We start from the raw sequence: 17957 nt of genomic DNA, 5'->3' as shown, positions 1-17957 counted from the left end.
TATGGCCGTAGATGCCAGACACCTTTAAATTGGTCAGAAGCTGGAGAACGTTGGTTCTTTGGGCCGAATGTGGTCAAGGAAGCTGAAGAGAAAGTTAAACTCATACAAGCTAATATGAAGGTAGCTCAATCCTGACACAAAAGCTATGCTGATAAGAGGAGACGACCGCTAGAATTCAAAGTGGGAGATCATGTCTACCTCAAGGTATCACCGATGAAAGGAGTTCATCATTTAGGGATTTGGGGAAAGTTGGTGCCCCATTACGTCGGTCCTTTTCAAATCCAACAACGATGTGGACCGATCGCCTATCGCGTCAAGCTACCAGATCACATGTCAGCTTTGCATGATATCTTCCATGTATCCCAGTTAAAGAAGTGTCTTCAAGTACCTGACCAAGTGATTGACTTTGGTGATGTAGAACTAGAACCTGACTTGACTTATGCCGAGTACCCCATTAGAGTCTTAGATCAGAAAGATCGAGTCACTCGAAAACGTACAATCAAGTTCTACAAAGTACAATGGAATCAACACACTGAAGATGTAGCTACTTGGGAGTCCGATGATTACTTAGAAGAAAATGTTCGTGACTTCTTTGCTTCTATCTAGTTGCAATACCTTGTCTATGTTGTAACTTGTCCCTTTTGTCAAAAGAATGGAAAACCCCTCACTAGCTTTTTGAACAAAGTTATGATGTGATTAGTTTGACACATCTCCTTTTCCATTACTTAGCCTTAGGTTTTAAATCTCGGGACGAGATTTCTTTAAGGGGGAAGGGTTGTAACACCTCTAGTGTTTTGACCTAGCACTAAAACTTGACATGTCATCATATGCATTGCAAAGCATTCATAAAGTAGAAAAATTTGAATGCATTCACTAAATAAGCTTTATTTCATAAGTTGTTATTTTATGGGATGTATGTGATCCAAAACTCTAAATAAAGATCATGACCACAAGTGTCAAATTTCATGCGATCATGTGAGACCATGTGTCAATTAACTCAAATAACCCTAATGGTCTATGTTACTGGTCAAAAATCAAAGTTAAGTAAAAAGGAAAACAAATCAAATTTGAATTCAAATTCAAACCATGAAAGTCCTTTTTGCCCCTTTTGTCTAATTCAAAATCCATTTGGAATTTGGGGGTGTGACAAAAAGCAAAGTTGAAGCTTATTTTATAAGGATCAACATTGGTATTCAAAGTTTTTAAAGTTTACATATAAAATTTGGAGTAATTTTGAAATGATTCAAATGCTCAAATGCACCCCATATTCAAATTTCAAAATGGAGGCAAAATTTGAAAATGTTCATTTAAGCAAAGTTGTAGAACTTTTGATTTTGAACAACTTTTATTTTTGGAGATTTTTTAGTTGTTATACAAATTTGAGAGTAATTTGTAAAATAAACTCAGTGGCAATTCTGTAATTCTTGTGAACAGTAGCACAACCACCGCTCCACCGCCGGCATCCTTTCTCCGGCCTTCCAGGCGCGCCCTTGGCTTCACGCTGGCATGGGATGCTCACTGCGTGTCATCCCCTCGCTCTCTTGGCCGCGCTATAAAGCCCCGACGCCGTCGTCTGCTTTTCTTTCTCTCCTCTGTTTCCCGACGCTGCCGCCTCAGCTCTGGCGAGCTCCCCTCGCCTCCTCAGCGCAAGCCAGTCCTAGCAAAGTAGTATCCTAGTTCCACCTGCTCCTTGTGCCTCCAACCGACCTGTTGTTATAGCTTGATTTCACCGAGAACTCGTTGACCACGTTCTTCTTCCTCGTGGCCGGCGACCTTAACCGAAGCTCCGTTTCACCACGGCCAGCATCATCTGGTGAGTCGTTGCCCTTGATTGTTGTCTCTATAGCTTCGTCTTGATGCTGTAGTGCTTAATCCATTCTTGCTTGGTCATTTTACCCACTACAGTCGCTGAAACACCGTTGTTGACGAGGTCTGCTCCGCCGTGATCACTGTCACCATCGAACCGCGTCACCGTAGCTTCTCCGGTCTCGCTCGTTGCTTCAACACATTCGGGGTGAGCTACTAATGCTTCCTAGACTCTTTGTTTCACCGTTACCATCCTTGTTCCACTAGTGTAGCATCATCATGCTGCCACATCCGCCATGGCCGGTGTCAGTCTTGTTCCGTGTCGTAATCAACCTCCGTAATGCCACAGATCGATGCGCCTAGTCCTTGTGAACGTTTTGGTACTTTGGCCATCGCCATTGGGCTCACCATCGGCGAGACAGCATTGGTCAGCGCCGTCGTTGCCACGGTCAAAGCTGAAGCTTAGGGATGACAAGTGGGTCCCGTATGTCAGCGACTGTGTAGTTCAAATGGAATTTTTCTATTTTCAGGAATGGATGAATAGTGTCTATTTTTGTTATTTTTGTGTAGATTTATTTAGAGCTCTAAAAATTATGAAAATTTTTGTGTGACCTCTCTGTGATGAATATTATTTAGGAAAAATATGAAATAGGATTTACAGTAATTTTTGAATGTGATGAAAATTACTCAATTAATTGATAAATGTAATTTCTATGATTTTTGTAGGCCACTATATAATTCCAAAAATTATGAGCTTTCTTTTGGTTCACTAATCTGTCATGAGAAAGCTTACATAAAATTTTGAGGTCATTTGGAACAAGTTCATTTTTGGGCTTATTTCCAAATTAATTCAAAAATAAATAAAAGTAAACCCTAAGTGTTAGGTTAGAGTTTGATCTTGTTTTGGTCATGTTTTATGACCAGTAGGGTTTCAAGATCAATTTGGTCAAGTCACTTGTGTGGTCCTTGATGGTAGAATTGCAAGTTGGTTTTGTTGGCTTGCAACTGTACCGTGAAGGAAAGTTACACTCAAGGTGTTATTATATTTCATGCACCATGAAAGCATCATGTTTACATTATCATCATGTTGAAGCATATGTTATTATTTCATGTAGAATCCAAGAGTGAACCGATCCTAGTTGAGCAAGTTGTGGAAGAATCCTCGGTTGTCTCGGGATTCGATATTTGTGGTACTGATCCGGAACCCGAGATCGTCAACGAAGGCAAGCCTTGGTTTATGCATTAAACCATTACCTTGTTTACTTTGAAAAGTTTATCACCTATGTTACCTATTGCATTAAGTTGATTATTTCAAATGTTACCTACTTGATGCATTGCCTACCTTGTTAATTGTTTACCATCCTTGATGATGATTTCATTTACAAAGGCGTAGAATGCTTAGTATGCTTTATGGTAGGCTTTTAAAGTAAAAACTTTGATACAATCAAAGATGGCATACTGGCCAAAGAAAGAAAGAAGATAGAATGAACTAGAGACTAGTCGGGTGACTTATCTTGAATGTTGGGTAATGTTGCCGACTATGTCGCTTAAAGGCCACTCATTGTGGATCCTCTGAATGAGACACTTTGTAGTACTAGTCACATACTCCAGTAAGCCTACTTTAGCTAATCCAATACTAAGACGAATGCCCATGCACTAGGAGTGGAGAGATGGCGGGAGTAGCATGTACCCTTGTGGCTGGAATGTGGCTAGATTTGAAGTGTGCTGTGCTCTCGGGTGGCGTGCAGACAGCTTAGTATAGGAGGATCCGGTAGTGAGGTTGGTATATGCAAGATTAAGTTCTACATATGTTGTGTGATAAGGAATCCCCAGCTAGGACTTGAATTAATTCGAATTGCCAGTGCTCCACGGATATGGAGACTCGATTCATTATAGAAGTAATGCAGGACTGGTGAATTACTAAAACTTGAGAAAAGGAATGGAACATGGGATATGAACGCTTAGTTTGAGATAATGAACTAAGAAGAATGAGGGGTAAAACTTGAAAATAGGATCAAGAATAGTAAGCTTTTGGCAAAGAACTTTTGAATCTTGCTACATCCTTACCTTGCCCTAGCACCTGCATCTCTAAAGTTTTTCACCCCCTTTTACATCGGGTCAGTCTTGTTGAGTACTTTTGTACTCAGGGTTTGTTAACCCTTATTGCAGGTGAGTCGCATGCGCAGGCTTGTTTTGGTCCCTGCTGCATGTCAGTGTTTGAAGTCGATGACAATGAGGAATGATGAATGGCCTTTGGACAAGGCACTAGTTTGTATGATAAATAATGTTAATGTAATATTATCCCACTACTATGGTTGTATGACACTTATGGTTATGTAAGTTTGAAACAACTAGTTTGTAATATTAAAACTTAAATCTTCTGCTTTATAATCTCTGGTATGTATATTGAAAACTGTTGTAATCTACAATGTCTGTGATTGGGATCCTGTTCAGAAAGATTCATGGATGATTCGGGTTTCCTAAGGACACCCGATAGACCTGTTAAGTTGTTGGGAACTTGTGTACGCTATCAGAGGTCTGTTTTGACAATGATAGGTGCACGTGGGCCAATTTCTTAGGAGGTTCTGCCATAGCTTGCTCGGATTTGATTGTGAAGATTGGTCGAGCTTCAATCCATTTTGTAAACTTGTCAATGGTGACACGCAGGTGGGTGAAGCCCCCAGGTGCCTTTTTGAGTGGTCCAACTAGGTCGAGCCCCAAGACCATGAAGGGCCATGTGATGGGGATCATCTAGAGTGCCTAGGCTAGGAGGTGAGTCTGTCGAGCATAGTACTGACACCCATCGTAGGTGCGTACAATTTGCTCGGCGTCAGCTACTGTGGTGGGCCTGTAGAAGCCCTGTCGGAATGCGTTTCCAACTAAGGTCCTCGGTGTGGCATGGTGACCACAGACCCCATCATGGATGTCACTCAGTAGAAGTCTTCCCTATTCGCTAGGGATGCAAAGCTACAGGATCTTGGTGTGGCTCCGTTTGTAGAGTTCTTCTACAAGAACAAAGGACTTGGCGCGACATGCGAGCCATCGTGCTTCTGTCTTGTCTATCGGTAGTGTGTCATAGAGGAGGTAGTCGAGGAAAAGCGTTCTCAAGTCATTCAGAGGGTCAGGCTCTACTGCTGGATCCTCTTCAAGTTCCATGACCTCGGGGTCGGACGGAGCAGTTGGTGGGTCGGCCCTTGGGGCTGGGTCAGATGGGCCATCATCGGCCTGTCCCGACCCCTCATAGCGCACCGAGGGCTTATGTTGATCATTGGCGAAGACACCTATTGGTACTGGCTCCTGGCTAGACACTGCTTTTGTGAGCACGTCGGTCACTTCATTGAGGCGCCTTGGGATGTGATTGAGCTCGAGGCAGTTGAACATGTCCTCCAGCCGTTGGACTTCTTGGTAGTACGCCGCCATCTTGGCATCATGGTAGCTTGATTCCTTCATGACTTGATTGACGACCAGCTGGGAGTCGCCCCTGATGTTGAGGCATCAGATGCCCAACTCGATGGCGATTCATAGGCCATTGATGAGCACTTTGTATTCGGTGACATTATTTGATAAGGGGAAATGGAGCCGAACCATGTAGCTCATCCAGACTCTAAGGGGTGATACGAAGACTAGTCTCATGCTGGCGCCCTTTTTCATCAGTGACCCATCAAAGTACATCGTCCAGTACTCTTGATCGACGACCATCGGTGGCATCTGGACCTCAGTCCACTCTACGATGAAGTCAACCAGCACCTAGGATTTGATCGCCGTTCGAGGGGCATATGTAATGCCTTGATCCATCAGTTCGAGCGCCCACTTTATGGTTCTTCCTGTGGCGTCCTGGCTATGGATGACCTCACCGAGGGGGAACAACATCATGACTATCACAGGGTGTGACTCAAAGTAGTGGCGTAGTTTCCTCTTAGTGATGAGGATGGTGTAGAGGAGTTTCTAGATTTGGGAGTAGCGGGTTTTGGAGTCGGATAGTACCTCGTTGATGAAATGCATAGGGTGCTGCACCTTGAAGGCATGCCCCTCTTCTTCCCACTCTACTACTAAGGTGGCACTGACCACCTGTGTGGTGGCCGCTATGTACAGTAGGAGGGATTCTCCATCGCTTGGAGGGACCAGGACCGAGGGTTTTGTTAGAAGTAGCTTGACCATGTCAAGCGCCTCCTGGGCCTCGGTTGTCCACTCAAAGCGGTCGGCTTTCTTTAGGAGTTGATAAAGGGGGAGTCCTCATTCATCGAGGCATGAAATGAATCGGCTAAGGGTGGCGAGGCACCCAGCGATCCACTGAACCCCCTTTATGTTCTAGATCGGGCCTATCCTTGTGATGGCTAAGATTTTCTCTGGGTTGGCTTTGATGCCGCGCTCGGAGACAATGAAGCCAAGCAGCATGCCCCTCGGGACCCCAAAAATATATTTTTCGGGATTGAGTTTGATGCCATTTGCCCAGAGTCTCACAAAGGTTTGTTCAAGATCGGTGACAAGGTGGTCAGCCCATTTGGACTTAACTATGATGTCATCGATGTAGGCCTCAACGGTCCACCCGATGAGGTCCCCGAAGTAGTTGAGCATACAGCGCTGGTAAGTTGCCCCAGCGTTCTTCAGACCAAACGGCATTGAAATGTAGCAGAATGATCCAAAGGGGGTGATGAAAGATGTCATGAGCTGGTTGGACTCTTTCATCGCGATCTAGTGGTAGCCGGAGTATACGTCAAGGAAGCAGAGGGTTTCGCACCCTGAGGTAGAATCGACTATTTGGTCTATGCATGGCAAAGGAAATGGGTCCTTTGGGCATGCCTTGTTGAGGCCCATGTAGTCGACACACATCCTCCATTTCCTGATCTTCTTTCGCACAAGAATGGGATTTGCTAACCACTCTAGGTGGTGTACTTCCCTGATGAACCTAGTGGCCAACAATTTTGCTATCTCTTCGCCGATGGCCCTACGCTTTTCCTCATCGAAGCAGCGTAGGCGTTGCTTCACCGGCTTGGAACCTAGCTGGATTTTCAAGGTATGCTTGGCGACCACCCTCGGGATGCCTGGCATATCTAAGGGTTTCCACACAAAGATGTCTTTGTTATCACGAAGGAAGTCAACGAGCGCGCTTTCCTATTCAGAGGAGAGCACGGTACCAATGCGTATCTTTTTAGTCTCAGGGATGTTGGGGTCCATGAGGACCTCCTTGGAGCCCTCTGCCGATTTGAATGACCCGGTCAATTTCTTTGCGTCGGGTGCTTCTTTGGCGACCTCCCCCCTAAGGGTGGTGAGCTCTTTGGAGGCGACGACTATGGTGGTGTGGCCGCAGCATTCGACTTCACACTCGTAAGCACGTCGGAAGGAGGTGCCGACGGTGATGACCCCACGGGGACCCGGCATCTTCAGCTTGAGGTATGTATAGTTGGGGACGGCCACGAACTTCACGTAGCATAGACATCCTAGGATGGCGTGCAAGGTTCCAAGGAACCCTACCACATCGAAGGTGAGGGTCTCAGTCCTATAATTGGACTGATCTCCAAAAGTGATGGGTAGATTGATCTATCCCATTGGTATGGCCTGTCTGCCAGGCATGACTCCATGGAAAGGCGCTCAAATGGGGTGGAGGTTCATTCGGTCGACGCCCATCTCGTCGAGCGTCTTGGCGTACATGATGTTGAGGTCGCTGCCTCCATCCATCAGTACTTTTGTGAGTCGCTTTGGGCCGACGATTGGGTCAATGACAAGTGGGTACCTTCCTAGGTGTGGGGCAGCATCCGGATGGTTGGTCCTATCGAAGGTTATGGTAGATTCTAACCACCGGAGGAAAGTAGGCGTGGCCGGTCTGGTCATATAGACCTCGTGCCATGTGATCTTCTGGCGTCGTTGGAGTCGTAAGCCATTGATCCTCCAAAGATCATGAGGGCGCTATTTGGAGTCAGGAAGGCGTCATCCTTCTCCTCGGTGTCGTCCGTAGCGGGGGGCAGATCCTTCCCCTATTCCCCTTTGTTGGATCTTTCGGACAAGAATTTGCACATGAGGCCACAATCCTTGTATAGATGCTTGGCCGAGAAAGCATGGTTTGGGCATGTCCCCTCGAGCATTTCCTCAAAGTGGTTCGGAGTGCCCTCCATGGACTTCCAGCCACCCTTGCGGTCGGCAGTGGCCATGAGCGAATTGTCACGCCGTTGTTTCTTATTCTTTCTTTTGGCGGGACAGTTGGAGGTGCCTTCGCCAGCACCCTCGTCCCGTCTCACCTTGCCATCGGAACGGTCGAAGATGGCTCCGACCGCCTCCTCTCATGAGGCATGGCTGGTGGCGATGTCGAGGAGTTCCTTGGTGGTCTACGGGCCCCTACGCCCTAGCTTGTGAACCAAAGACTCATAGGTTGTCCTGGATAGGAAGGCTCCTATCATGTCAGCGTCGGCGACGTTAGGGAGCTCATTGCACTGCCAGGAGAAGCACCAGATGTACCCACTGAGGGTTTCATCGGCCTTCTGGCAATAGTTCTTGAGGTCCCATTGGTTTCTAGGGCGTTTGTACATGCCCTGAAAATTCCCCACAAAGATCTCCATTAGATCCGCCCAACTTTGAATGGATTGGACGGTAGGTGCTCCAACCACGCTCGTGCCGAATCGGCCAAGAATAGCGGGAGATTGTGAATAATGAAATCATCATCAGTCGCACCACCGGCTTGACAGGCAAGCCGATAGTCTTTGAGCCAAAGCCTAAGGTTTGTTTCCCCAGAATATTTAGGGATATTGGTAGGAGGTCGGTACCTTGGTGGGAAAGCAGCGTTAAGGATATGTTGGCCGAAGGCCTAAGGGCCTAGCAGGCCAGGGCTCAAGCTCTGGTCCTTGCCGCATCAAGGATGATAGCCATGGTGGGCTCCTTCCCTTGCGTTGCCACGGGTGCGCCTACGGGCATCGATGGTGCTGTGCATGTCGTGGTTGTGGCTAAGACGTTGATGTACTAGGACAGCGGTGTGCTACCTGCCGCCTGGCGGTGTCTGGTGAACAGACGTGTCCTTGGTGGGGCACACTGAGGGCATGCACTGGCTAGCATTAGGCTTGTGTCATCGAGACAACGAGCTTTCTGCCTGCTACGCCGCTGCACGCTCGAGCAACGTGCGAATTTCTCGGTGGGCCCTGAGATCCTTGGACGTCGCAGCCTCTAGAAGGCCGTGTAGCAAGGCTGTCGCAGCGGCGATGTTTTGGCTCACCCGAGCGAAGTGAGGGAGGGTCCCGTTGTCAGTGAGGAACCTCTAGTGTACATTATGGGCTATGGTGTGCGCATGCCCACCGTTTTTGTGGCATTCGATCTCACGATTGATGTCCGCATACTCCCGCACGAGCCCTTGTCTAGCCTCATCGATCTCTAGCTTCCGAACTCTTAGCTGCTCCATCCTCAAGCAAGATGGGGCCGTAGGCTCCCCTCTGAACCTACCATCAGGGTTGTTTGTCGGGGTAGCCTCCTCCCTGGAGATGCTTTTGACACGCCCCTTAGGGGTTTGTGCCATGAAGCACTCCTGAGAAGGGTGATGGCTCCCCTTGCTGGAGTTAGAGCTAGAGGACTATCCTGGCTCCTCCATGAGGAGTCTATGGAGAGTATCTGTGTCATGTTCAATTGCCCCCACAAACTCACTGTTCATGGGAGGCTGAACCATGTGTAGTGCCAAAAGGTGGCCAGCGGTTGCCATAGCGTTACGGAGGCCAAATGGAAACGCCATCGAGGCATGCTGTGTGGAGCGTTCTAAAGAGAGGGTGATGTGGCGTGGGGCCTCCCTGGATGACTAGGGTCCAAGGGAGACGCCAGGCTGGCCCTCAAGCCTCTAATAGCTGAAGTTGATGGAGGGGAGAAACTGGACGGCCACGTGGGCCAGCTCCAGCTCTCCTCCCAGTGTGATGATGAAATCCAAGTCACCAAAACACACGTGTGTGCCTAGGACCCAGCTAATTGCGTGGTTAGCCATCTGAGGCCTGATTTGGAATGCACAAAGTCCCCTACCTGGCATGCCAATTGTCAGTGTTTCGAACAAGCATCGGCAAGTAAATTTATATTTATGCGCGTTAGGTCCAGATGGTGCGCTAAAGGACACAAGATTTATACTAGTTTGGGTTGAATGTCCCTACGTCCAGTCTGTTGCTGCTCATGATATTAGCACCAAAAATGGTTCATAGTAGGGGCACAAACGGTCAAGAGAGGGATAGGTCCTAGGTCTCTGATGGAAGGGTCGAAAGGATGCCAAGAGCCTGGTAGCAGCTTGACTGTGTGTGATGTGTGTTGTCCGTCAAAAGTTGGTCCCCCTGTTGGAGGAAGCACATCCCTTTTTATAGGTGAAGGGGATGGCTTTACAAGTGAGAGGGAAAGGGTGCGTATGCTACCAAGCCTTGTTGTCTACGTCTACCAAGCCTTGTTGCCCATACCAGTGGATACCAGATAATGGTAGGTGCTATAACACTATCGATGCCACTGTAGAATGTCAGGATGGCTACAGAGTACTGCTCCGCGCAGGGTATGGACTCTGGTAAAGTGGTTTTGACTTATGAGCCTTGCCTAGCCTTGCTCCACATGCCTTCTGGCTCCTACAAGTCCCGGTCGAAGGGATGCGGGGTTGGAGTCTGATGTAGCGCTATGGGCAAGGCCTTCTGATTGGAGAGGGCATCTGGAGGTCGAGGTGAGTGCTCCGATCTGGTGGGCCTAAGGGGCCGTGGAGCGGGCGCCGCTCCTTTGGGACCACAGCATGGTGATAGCACATTCGTTATTGTAGAGGGCGTGAGTCTCTCCCTAGACCATAGTGGATGTCATATGTCTATGTCAGGTTCCGTGTCTGAGGGCTGAAGGCAGCGCCTACAATACTGTTTGGACTATGCAGTGCCGGAATGGTCCAAAGCACCTATCCCATCGTTCCCTAGTAGTACTTTTCCTACCATGGCACAAGGCATGGTCCTTGGTGCTGTGTTTGACTCGAGTGTCAAGTCATACCATGTGCTCATCCTTAGGATGGAGTAGGGTGCACTTGTAGGGCGAGGCGGAGTCTGCCCTTGGCCATCGGGCTAGGCGAAACCTAGCCCTCGAGGGTCAGGCGAGACAGAGCCTAGCCCTCGGGGGTTGGGTGAGGCAAAGTCTGCCCTCGGCCATCGGGCGAGGCGGAGTCTACCCTTGGGGGTCAGGCGAGGCGGAACCAGTCTCTTGTTGTTTCGGACAAGAGATGCAGTAACGTTCTCATCTGATTGGGAGTGTAAATCGATCGATGGTTCATCAATTCCACCTCATTGGATACCCTAGTATTTGGTCCCTGACAGTAGGTGTAACCGCAGGCGACGCAAAGCACAAAGACACAAGGAACGAGCGCCTCTGCAAGCATGGATGCAGATGCAATTATGGTAGCTGTAGTAATGGAGACCAACCCCAACCACCGACTATCTCAGGAGCAACGTGCACACAACCCAAGCCGTGTCTTAGATGCATGGATGCATGTGTAAGTACAAATGGTCCTACATGGTTGGTGAATCAATTTTATCTAATGGTAAGGAGGAGAGGCATTAAATGTGCTCACCTGCCCGACTTGTTTTTATCTGATGGTAACATGAAGGAGAGGCATCAAATGTGTTCACCTGCTATCGACCCACCCTACGTAGGTGAAGATGTCTAGTGCTTTCAAACTTACTTAGTGAATTTCTAGATACCTTAGGGAATGGCTTCGGACACTGCTCATTTTGTGCGCGTAAAAATCCTGCCGCTTTCCTTTTATTGGTCTCCGCAGTAGACTAAATAGTGAACTACGCTAGGACCAATGACCGCTCCACCATTACAAAAGGCCAGTGGTGCTTAAAGGAAAAGCTAAGCGAGCTAAAGTGCGCCGAGTGGTGGTACCAATGGCTAAGCCAGGCTCTGCTTATAAAGGCAGAGCGGTCTGTGGTCCTAATGCGGTTCACTAGGGTTCCTGCGCGGGATCACTATGAATGAATCGACCAAATTCCGTGCATTTGAGGCAAGCGATGTGCGGTGCCACTACTGAGTAGTATGACTGTAGGGCAAGGGTCCGACAAGAGCACAGAAAAGGGGTACGAGGAGATGTGGGTCACTACAGGTGTGAACCACGGGCGAACATGGAGGACAAAGCCACAGTGCATAACTAAATCTAGAACAGGAATGAGTAGGTCATGCACAATATGACATGCGTGACACTATGGATGGCGTATCTGCCAGCAATGCAGTAGTATAATGTACAAACAAGATATGCATGAGTGCACGTCCTATACGTCCTTTCACTATTGCCAACATATAGGGAAGCTGGTCTCAGCTTTTTGGCACATCGTTCTCTCCCTGTTGGCGACCAACCCCAACCACCGACCACCTCAAGAGCAACGTGCACACAAACCAAGCCATGTCTTAGATGCATGGATGCATGTGTAAGGACAAATGTTCCTACATGGTCGATGAATCATTTTTATCTGATGGTAAGGAGGAGAGGCAATAAATCTATACACCTACCCGACTTGTTTCTATCTAATGGTAGCATGGAGGGGAGGCATTAAATGTGTCCACCTGCCCAACTTGTTTCTATCTAATGGTAGCATGGAGGGAGAGGAGAATTGAGGTGATGCCTTGACCACTTGACCTGTGCGTCGGCTGTCGGCCCATCACGAATTCTTTTAACACTTTTTATAAACTAATTTTAAATCTAACACTGTTTAAATCCCCCCCCAAAACCAACACTTCTAGCCACGCCTGCCCACGCTTTGTTGTGGGTGATGTACTTGGTATAGGAAAAATCTTAGGAAATATGACTCATACATGTAATATGTTTCCTCAACGCGTTGCTACGAAAGGTTGGTCTATTTGGTACATTAAATGGGAAAATATGGGAAGGAAAGGTAACTTGGTTTTTTTCATTATAATGTTGTAAACGAACATAGAGGTTGGTTGTCATTACATGGTGCCTATTCTAGGCCAGCAAATCAATGACATGTTAGTGGAAAGAAGTATTTGATGGAGTTGGGCTCAAGCAACTAACACACCTAGATTCAAAGTACAACATTGTCTAGGATTAAATTATAGGTGGTAAGAGTGAAAACAACAACACAAGTACATCTCCTAACGCAAGGGTTTACAAAAGAGTGAATTAGGATCCACTCCCCTTAGGAGAAACTGCAACACATTTCGTAAATCTGAAATTACACGAAAGATTACACGACATCGAACACTAAATTACACCGGGATCTAGAGTTACATGGTTAAGAGCAACCTAGGACAACGAAGGCTTACTCCAAAAGTCGAGATAGACGAGGGCAATGGAGAAACAACAAGATAATGATTATCCAAAACAAGGCATATGACCAACAGATCCAAAAATAGGAGACGGAGAAGTAAAACATCGTGAACCCTAAGACCAAACTAACCAACGATAGACTTGAACTTCTTCAAAAACCAGACCCCTTCTTCTTAGATTACACCATTGCCTCTATCAGGTGAACCTAGTTCCACAATGATGACTGGATCTCATAGCTCTGCTTCGGATTCGAGAGGGATGGGGATGAAGAAGAAGAGCAAGGACCAAGGACATCTTATAGTGGCGAACAGAGATAGGGTGCAGCGCACTAGAAGTGGAGACGGCATGGATGGAATACACTGCTGGTTCACGCTGTGGGGATAAAGTTGGCCATGGCGTGCTCCCTGCGTAAGCGAGCGGAGGGGGGAATAAAGGAGAGCAGAGAGGGCTCGCTCGATGAGGGAGGCGTGCGGGTGGCCATGTCCCCAAAAGGAGAAAGAAGGGGGGTCTGGTAGGGGGACGAGGGTGAGGATCAAGAGCGGACCAGAGGCTAGGAAAAGGAGAAGCACATAGCTCATGAGGACGGAGAGTGTGGAAAAGTTACTATTCGAGTAGTCTGGAGTGATCGAAACGCTTAAATTGACACAATGTCCCAATCCTAGTGTCCGATTTAATCGCGCTACGCACGCATCGACACCTACGGACGCTGTCAATACCAGGACCCACTTGTGTTCAACTCTTGTTTGGCTATGCTGCACTCGCCTTGTTCACTCGCATAGTTCATTTTCTCTCCTTTTCCCGCACCCTGTCGGCTCTCAACTCTCACCCTCGCCCCCGTACCGGACCCCTCCTTTTTCTTCTTTTGGGGCACGGCCGCTCGCATGCCTCCTCGTTGAGCAAACCCCTCTCCCCTCCTTTTTCCTCCCTCCACTCAAGCTTGCGCAGGGAGCACACCATGGCCGATGCTCTCCCCACCTCGTGACCCGCCAATGTTTTTCTTCCACGTCGCCTCCATTTCTCGGCTGCTTGGGTGCGCCCGAGTTAGCTACATTTACTCCACACCCATGCAACCAACAAAGCGCACAGCAGACCGCATGCAAATTAAAGTTGCGCGCACCGCCAGTGGCCACTCACCCACGCTCCTTTTCCCACACACTGGCGCCGTCCTCTTAGCATAACGCCGCTGTCTCTTCTGCACCACCACCCATCACATGTCGCACCGCCCCATGACACCGCTCGTGATGTCACCTCCATTGGCCTGATGCTACCGTTGCTGTCCCCCACAAACCTGATTCCCTCAGCCTTTAATGCTGCTCAGTGCCGCTGATAATGGTGCGCACCCACCCTCTAAACCCGCCGTCAATCGCCTATAAAATGCCCCCCAGCTCCCCTTCACAACAAGGCACTCCACACTCAACACTAATAACCCGTATAAGCCTCTTATTCAAATGCCAACCTATTTCAACATTTTAAGAAGAAGCCTGAGACAAATGCTGCAAGCTGGAGACTATCGAAGAAAACATCAAGCAGGAGCCGAAGTACATTGTTAGAAGCAAGAAGCTGACACTCTCAAGATGTGCTTAGCTGAAGATGAGGTCACCATGACCATCTTTGCTATCCTAACTCCTACTATGGTGGCATCAATCATATTGTATATCCCTGTAATGCGCCCGCTACCCAATGAGAGGCCCTAAGATAGTTGTTGAAATAAGAAGAGCTGAATAAATATTCAAGCTTCATGGATTTATTCAAATTTTGAGGGCATAGGGCATGTCCACAACTTGACTACGCATGACTAAGTTATTTCTTACATTCACCAAATAAATAGCGGTGCAATTCCTATAACAGCTATATTGTGATGCGAGGTCGTTTGCAATTGTCATTGCGGTTAAATTTTTACGTACCTAGCATAGTATTAGTGCGGGGTTGTTTCTAGGGCTGTATAGGTAGAAGTAGATAGGTATAGGATACCATTACTCAAATATACATGGGTAGATGTTTGATACAGATAATATTGAGATACTACATTGTGTAGAGATGATCAGCTTGGTTGGGTGATTATAGTTGGTGCTGAGGCAAGTGCTTCATCATTGAGTAACGCGGTGCGTAGGCAGGCAACAGGAAAGATTTTGAGTGTCAATATATAGACTGCAATATATAATTTTTATGGGAGCAAGTACATATTCATATATCACACGCATAATAGCTGGCGTATGGTACAAATGCAGAATATAGTAAACCTAAAGTAGAAGTTGTACTAAGTGGAGATACATCAATAGATGAGGCCATGAAATGGAGCCACCTGAGCTCATGGCATGGTTGTGAGTTACTACTACAGTTTATGTCCAGGCCGTTTCATACCGATGAGTCCACAGAACCTACGGAAGATGGAAGGAAATGAGAGTATGTATAATCATGCCTTAGAAATGTAGCAACATTGCAAGCATTTAGTCTCCACAAAACAGAGCAATTTTTGCATACAACAGAAATTGTAGCCTAAGTGCCAAGTTTCATGAGAGAAAGGCAGGTTATAATAATTGTAAAATTATATGCTAACAGCGGCAGATAATGGAGCTAAGCGCATAGAGTTTAGTAAGAGCACAGAGTATAAGTCCCACAACTATGAGGGAATTGGGCATAGACTACATAAAGTAAGTCTCATAAGTCTTTTTCCGCTACAGAACTGAATCGGGAAAACCATAACAGAATACTGAAGGGGTCAAACAAAGAGGATGAGATGGCAAAGTTGATAGGGAGGTGTCTAACCTTTGCCTAGGCAATATCACAGCTACATGGTGTGGTATAGTATAAGCAAGACCCCAAACAAGGACCTGGACCAGTACATCCTTGCAAAACAAATAAAAAGGAGATGAGGACAGGTAATGGGAATCAAGCAAACGGACCAAAGTAAGAAAGGAAAGTTAGAATACCGGGGTGTTGCTACAGCAGCAATCGGTGAAATGGCAGCACACAAGCTGATCTCTTCTTTTCTGGCAGGTGGTCCAGCAACTACATATCTACCGTCAGCCTACAGAACTTGAAGCAAAGGAATATCGCATCAGTCATAAATATAGTAATAATTTCTAAGCAAAAGGAAGGGGCAGATGGCAGCCTGACAGGGCAACCATGTTTAAGCCTTCATAGATTATATCCCATAGGACTGTATGCCTGAGCCTTTACAGACCATCACAATGCATAGACGATCTAGGCATCAGAAGCACCCCATAGTCAGGTAATCAGCAAAGAGAGAGGGAAACAAGAGTAAATTAACAACACAAGAAGAACCAAGGCTTGTGCTAACTACCAATCATGAACATGACAAAGTTTAGCTGAGGGAAACATTATCTTTAATCAGCTAATGATGTGCAGAATTAGATTGAAGGAGGAATAGCATTATTAGTCGGGAAACAAAAAACACACAGGCGTTGGCCGAGTCTGTTTAGGGGAAAAACTTCAGAACCTGTTGCAAAGTCTACAAATCTTAATTAAAAGGCGATGTAGCTGGGCTTGAATGATCCAGATCAACAAGAAGCAGCAAGCGGCATTAGGTTGGCATGACAACCATCCTAAACTCCACCAAAGGGCAATAGGTTTCGATTTTTTTTCTTAGATCAAAACGCAGTTGGAGAAGCCTAGTCGATATTAAGTTGTCAACTTGCATAAACCCCATAGTTCATTGCAGCTGCTAAGATCAAAAAAATTAACCCATGTTATACTATAATTTTGTAGAATTCGCATAGATGATATATGATATATGTCAGTTGAAAGAAGCACAAGGGCACAAATAAAATAAAGTTAGTTGAATAAGATCATGATTTGGGTCACCGGCTACTTTTGTAGTACAGGCAAAACCTGAATCAACCTCCGAAAGGTAAACGTGTCCACGGCATACAGTGAAAGGCTAGAAGCAGACAATTCATGATTTTGGCTTTAGCTGTAGCATAGTAAACAAATAGGAGGCATCAAAGTAATTACCGAAGCTCTGTCATATGTGCTATGTCAAACACCAATGCAAAAAACTAGGAGACCCTACCAATGAGAGAAATAAAGACAAAGGGAAAATTATTAAAACAAAGATTGAAAGAAGGAACAACCTAACAATTGCGGTAGAAGGTTTTCCTAATATTTTTTTAAAGAAAATCTAAGAGGCTCGAGGGACACAGATAGACTACCATAGTATATAAATGCGAAGTCAGGAAAGGCAAAACAAACCAGAAGAACAACAAAGTGTATTGCTCGTATTTCACTATCTAAAATCCCTAAACTCGCTACCTGCACAAATCCCAATCAAGCCCGCTGCAGACTGCATAATGCCAGGTTGCAAGTAGTTAAAAAAAAGAATAAATATTTGAATCTATGTAGCCAATCCAGAGACAAAAACAATTTCAATCCAAAGATAAAATAGAGAGGATGTATCCGATTGAGGTCCCAATTGCTAAGGACAATGAGCATTTATATCAGCTAACAAAACACACAGGGAAGAGGTTTTTTTCTTATCTAAGACAATAATGCTAGGCAGACGGAATATATCATGTCCAAGACACCCCAAAGCGATCTTATTCCCTAACATAAGACATATCAGCCGTGAAAAGACCTGAGATTAAGAGGCAACCTACGACCATGTTTTCACACATGTTTCAGTATTAAGCATCCAAAAATAATCTCAATGGAATTGAGTAGGCTAAAATAAGAGTGATAGATGAAGCAAACTTTTCTCTCCATTCACCATGTAAACACCAATATGAGAATTGCGTAGTTAATACAGTGCACTCCCTATCTAAGATAGCAATTCATTGCATGGAGCCCTTCATAAATGGCATCATATTCCATACAGTGCACTAAATAAAAGGAAATTATATTTTAATTGGGCAATGCTGATATGTGCACTAAGGTAAAATTA

The 17957-nt window shown here is 46.3% G+C and overlaps 1 protein-coding gene across 1 annotated transcript; it reads right to left on the bottom strand.

Annotated features, from left to right (window-relative positions):
• Positions 1–4773: 4773 nt before the first annotated feature.
• On the bottom strand, positions 4774–5226 carry LOC136536888 (uncharacterized). The gene has a single exon (XM_066529033.1). It carries the CDS (start codon positions 5224–5226, stop codon positions 4774–4776), a length of 453 nt encoding a protein of 150 aa, XP_066385130.1.
• Between the last annotated feature and the right edge of the window lie 12731 nt (positions 5227–17957).

Source organism: Miscanthus floridulus, chromosome 2 (assembly GCF_019320115.1).
Source record: "Miscanthus floridulus cultivar M001 chromosome 2, ASM1932011v1, whole genome shotgun sequence".
In the NCBI taxonomy this organism is placed as follows: Eukaryota; Viridiplantae; Streptophyta; class Magnoliopsida; order Poales; family Poaceae; genus Miscanthus; species Miscanthus floridulus.
The sequence above is the reverse complement of the archived record's forward strand: the minus strand, read 5'-3'. Positions and strand labels throughout refer to the sequence as shown.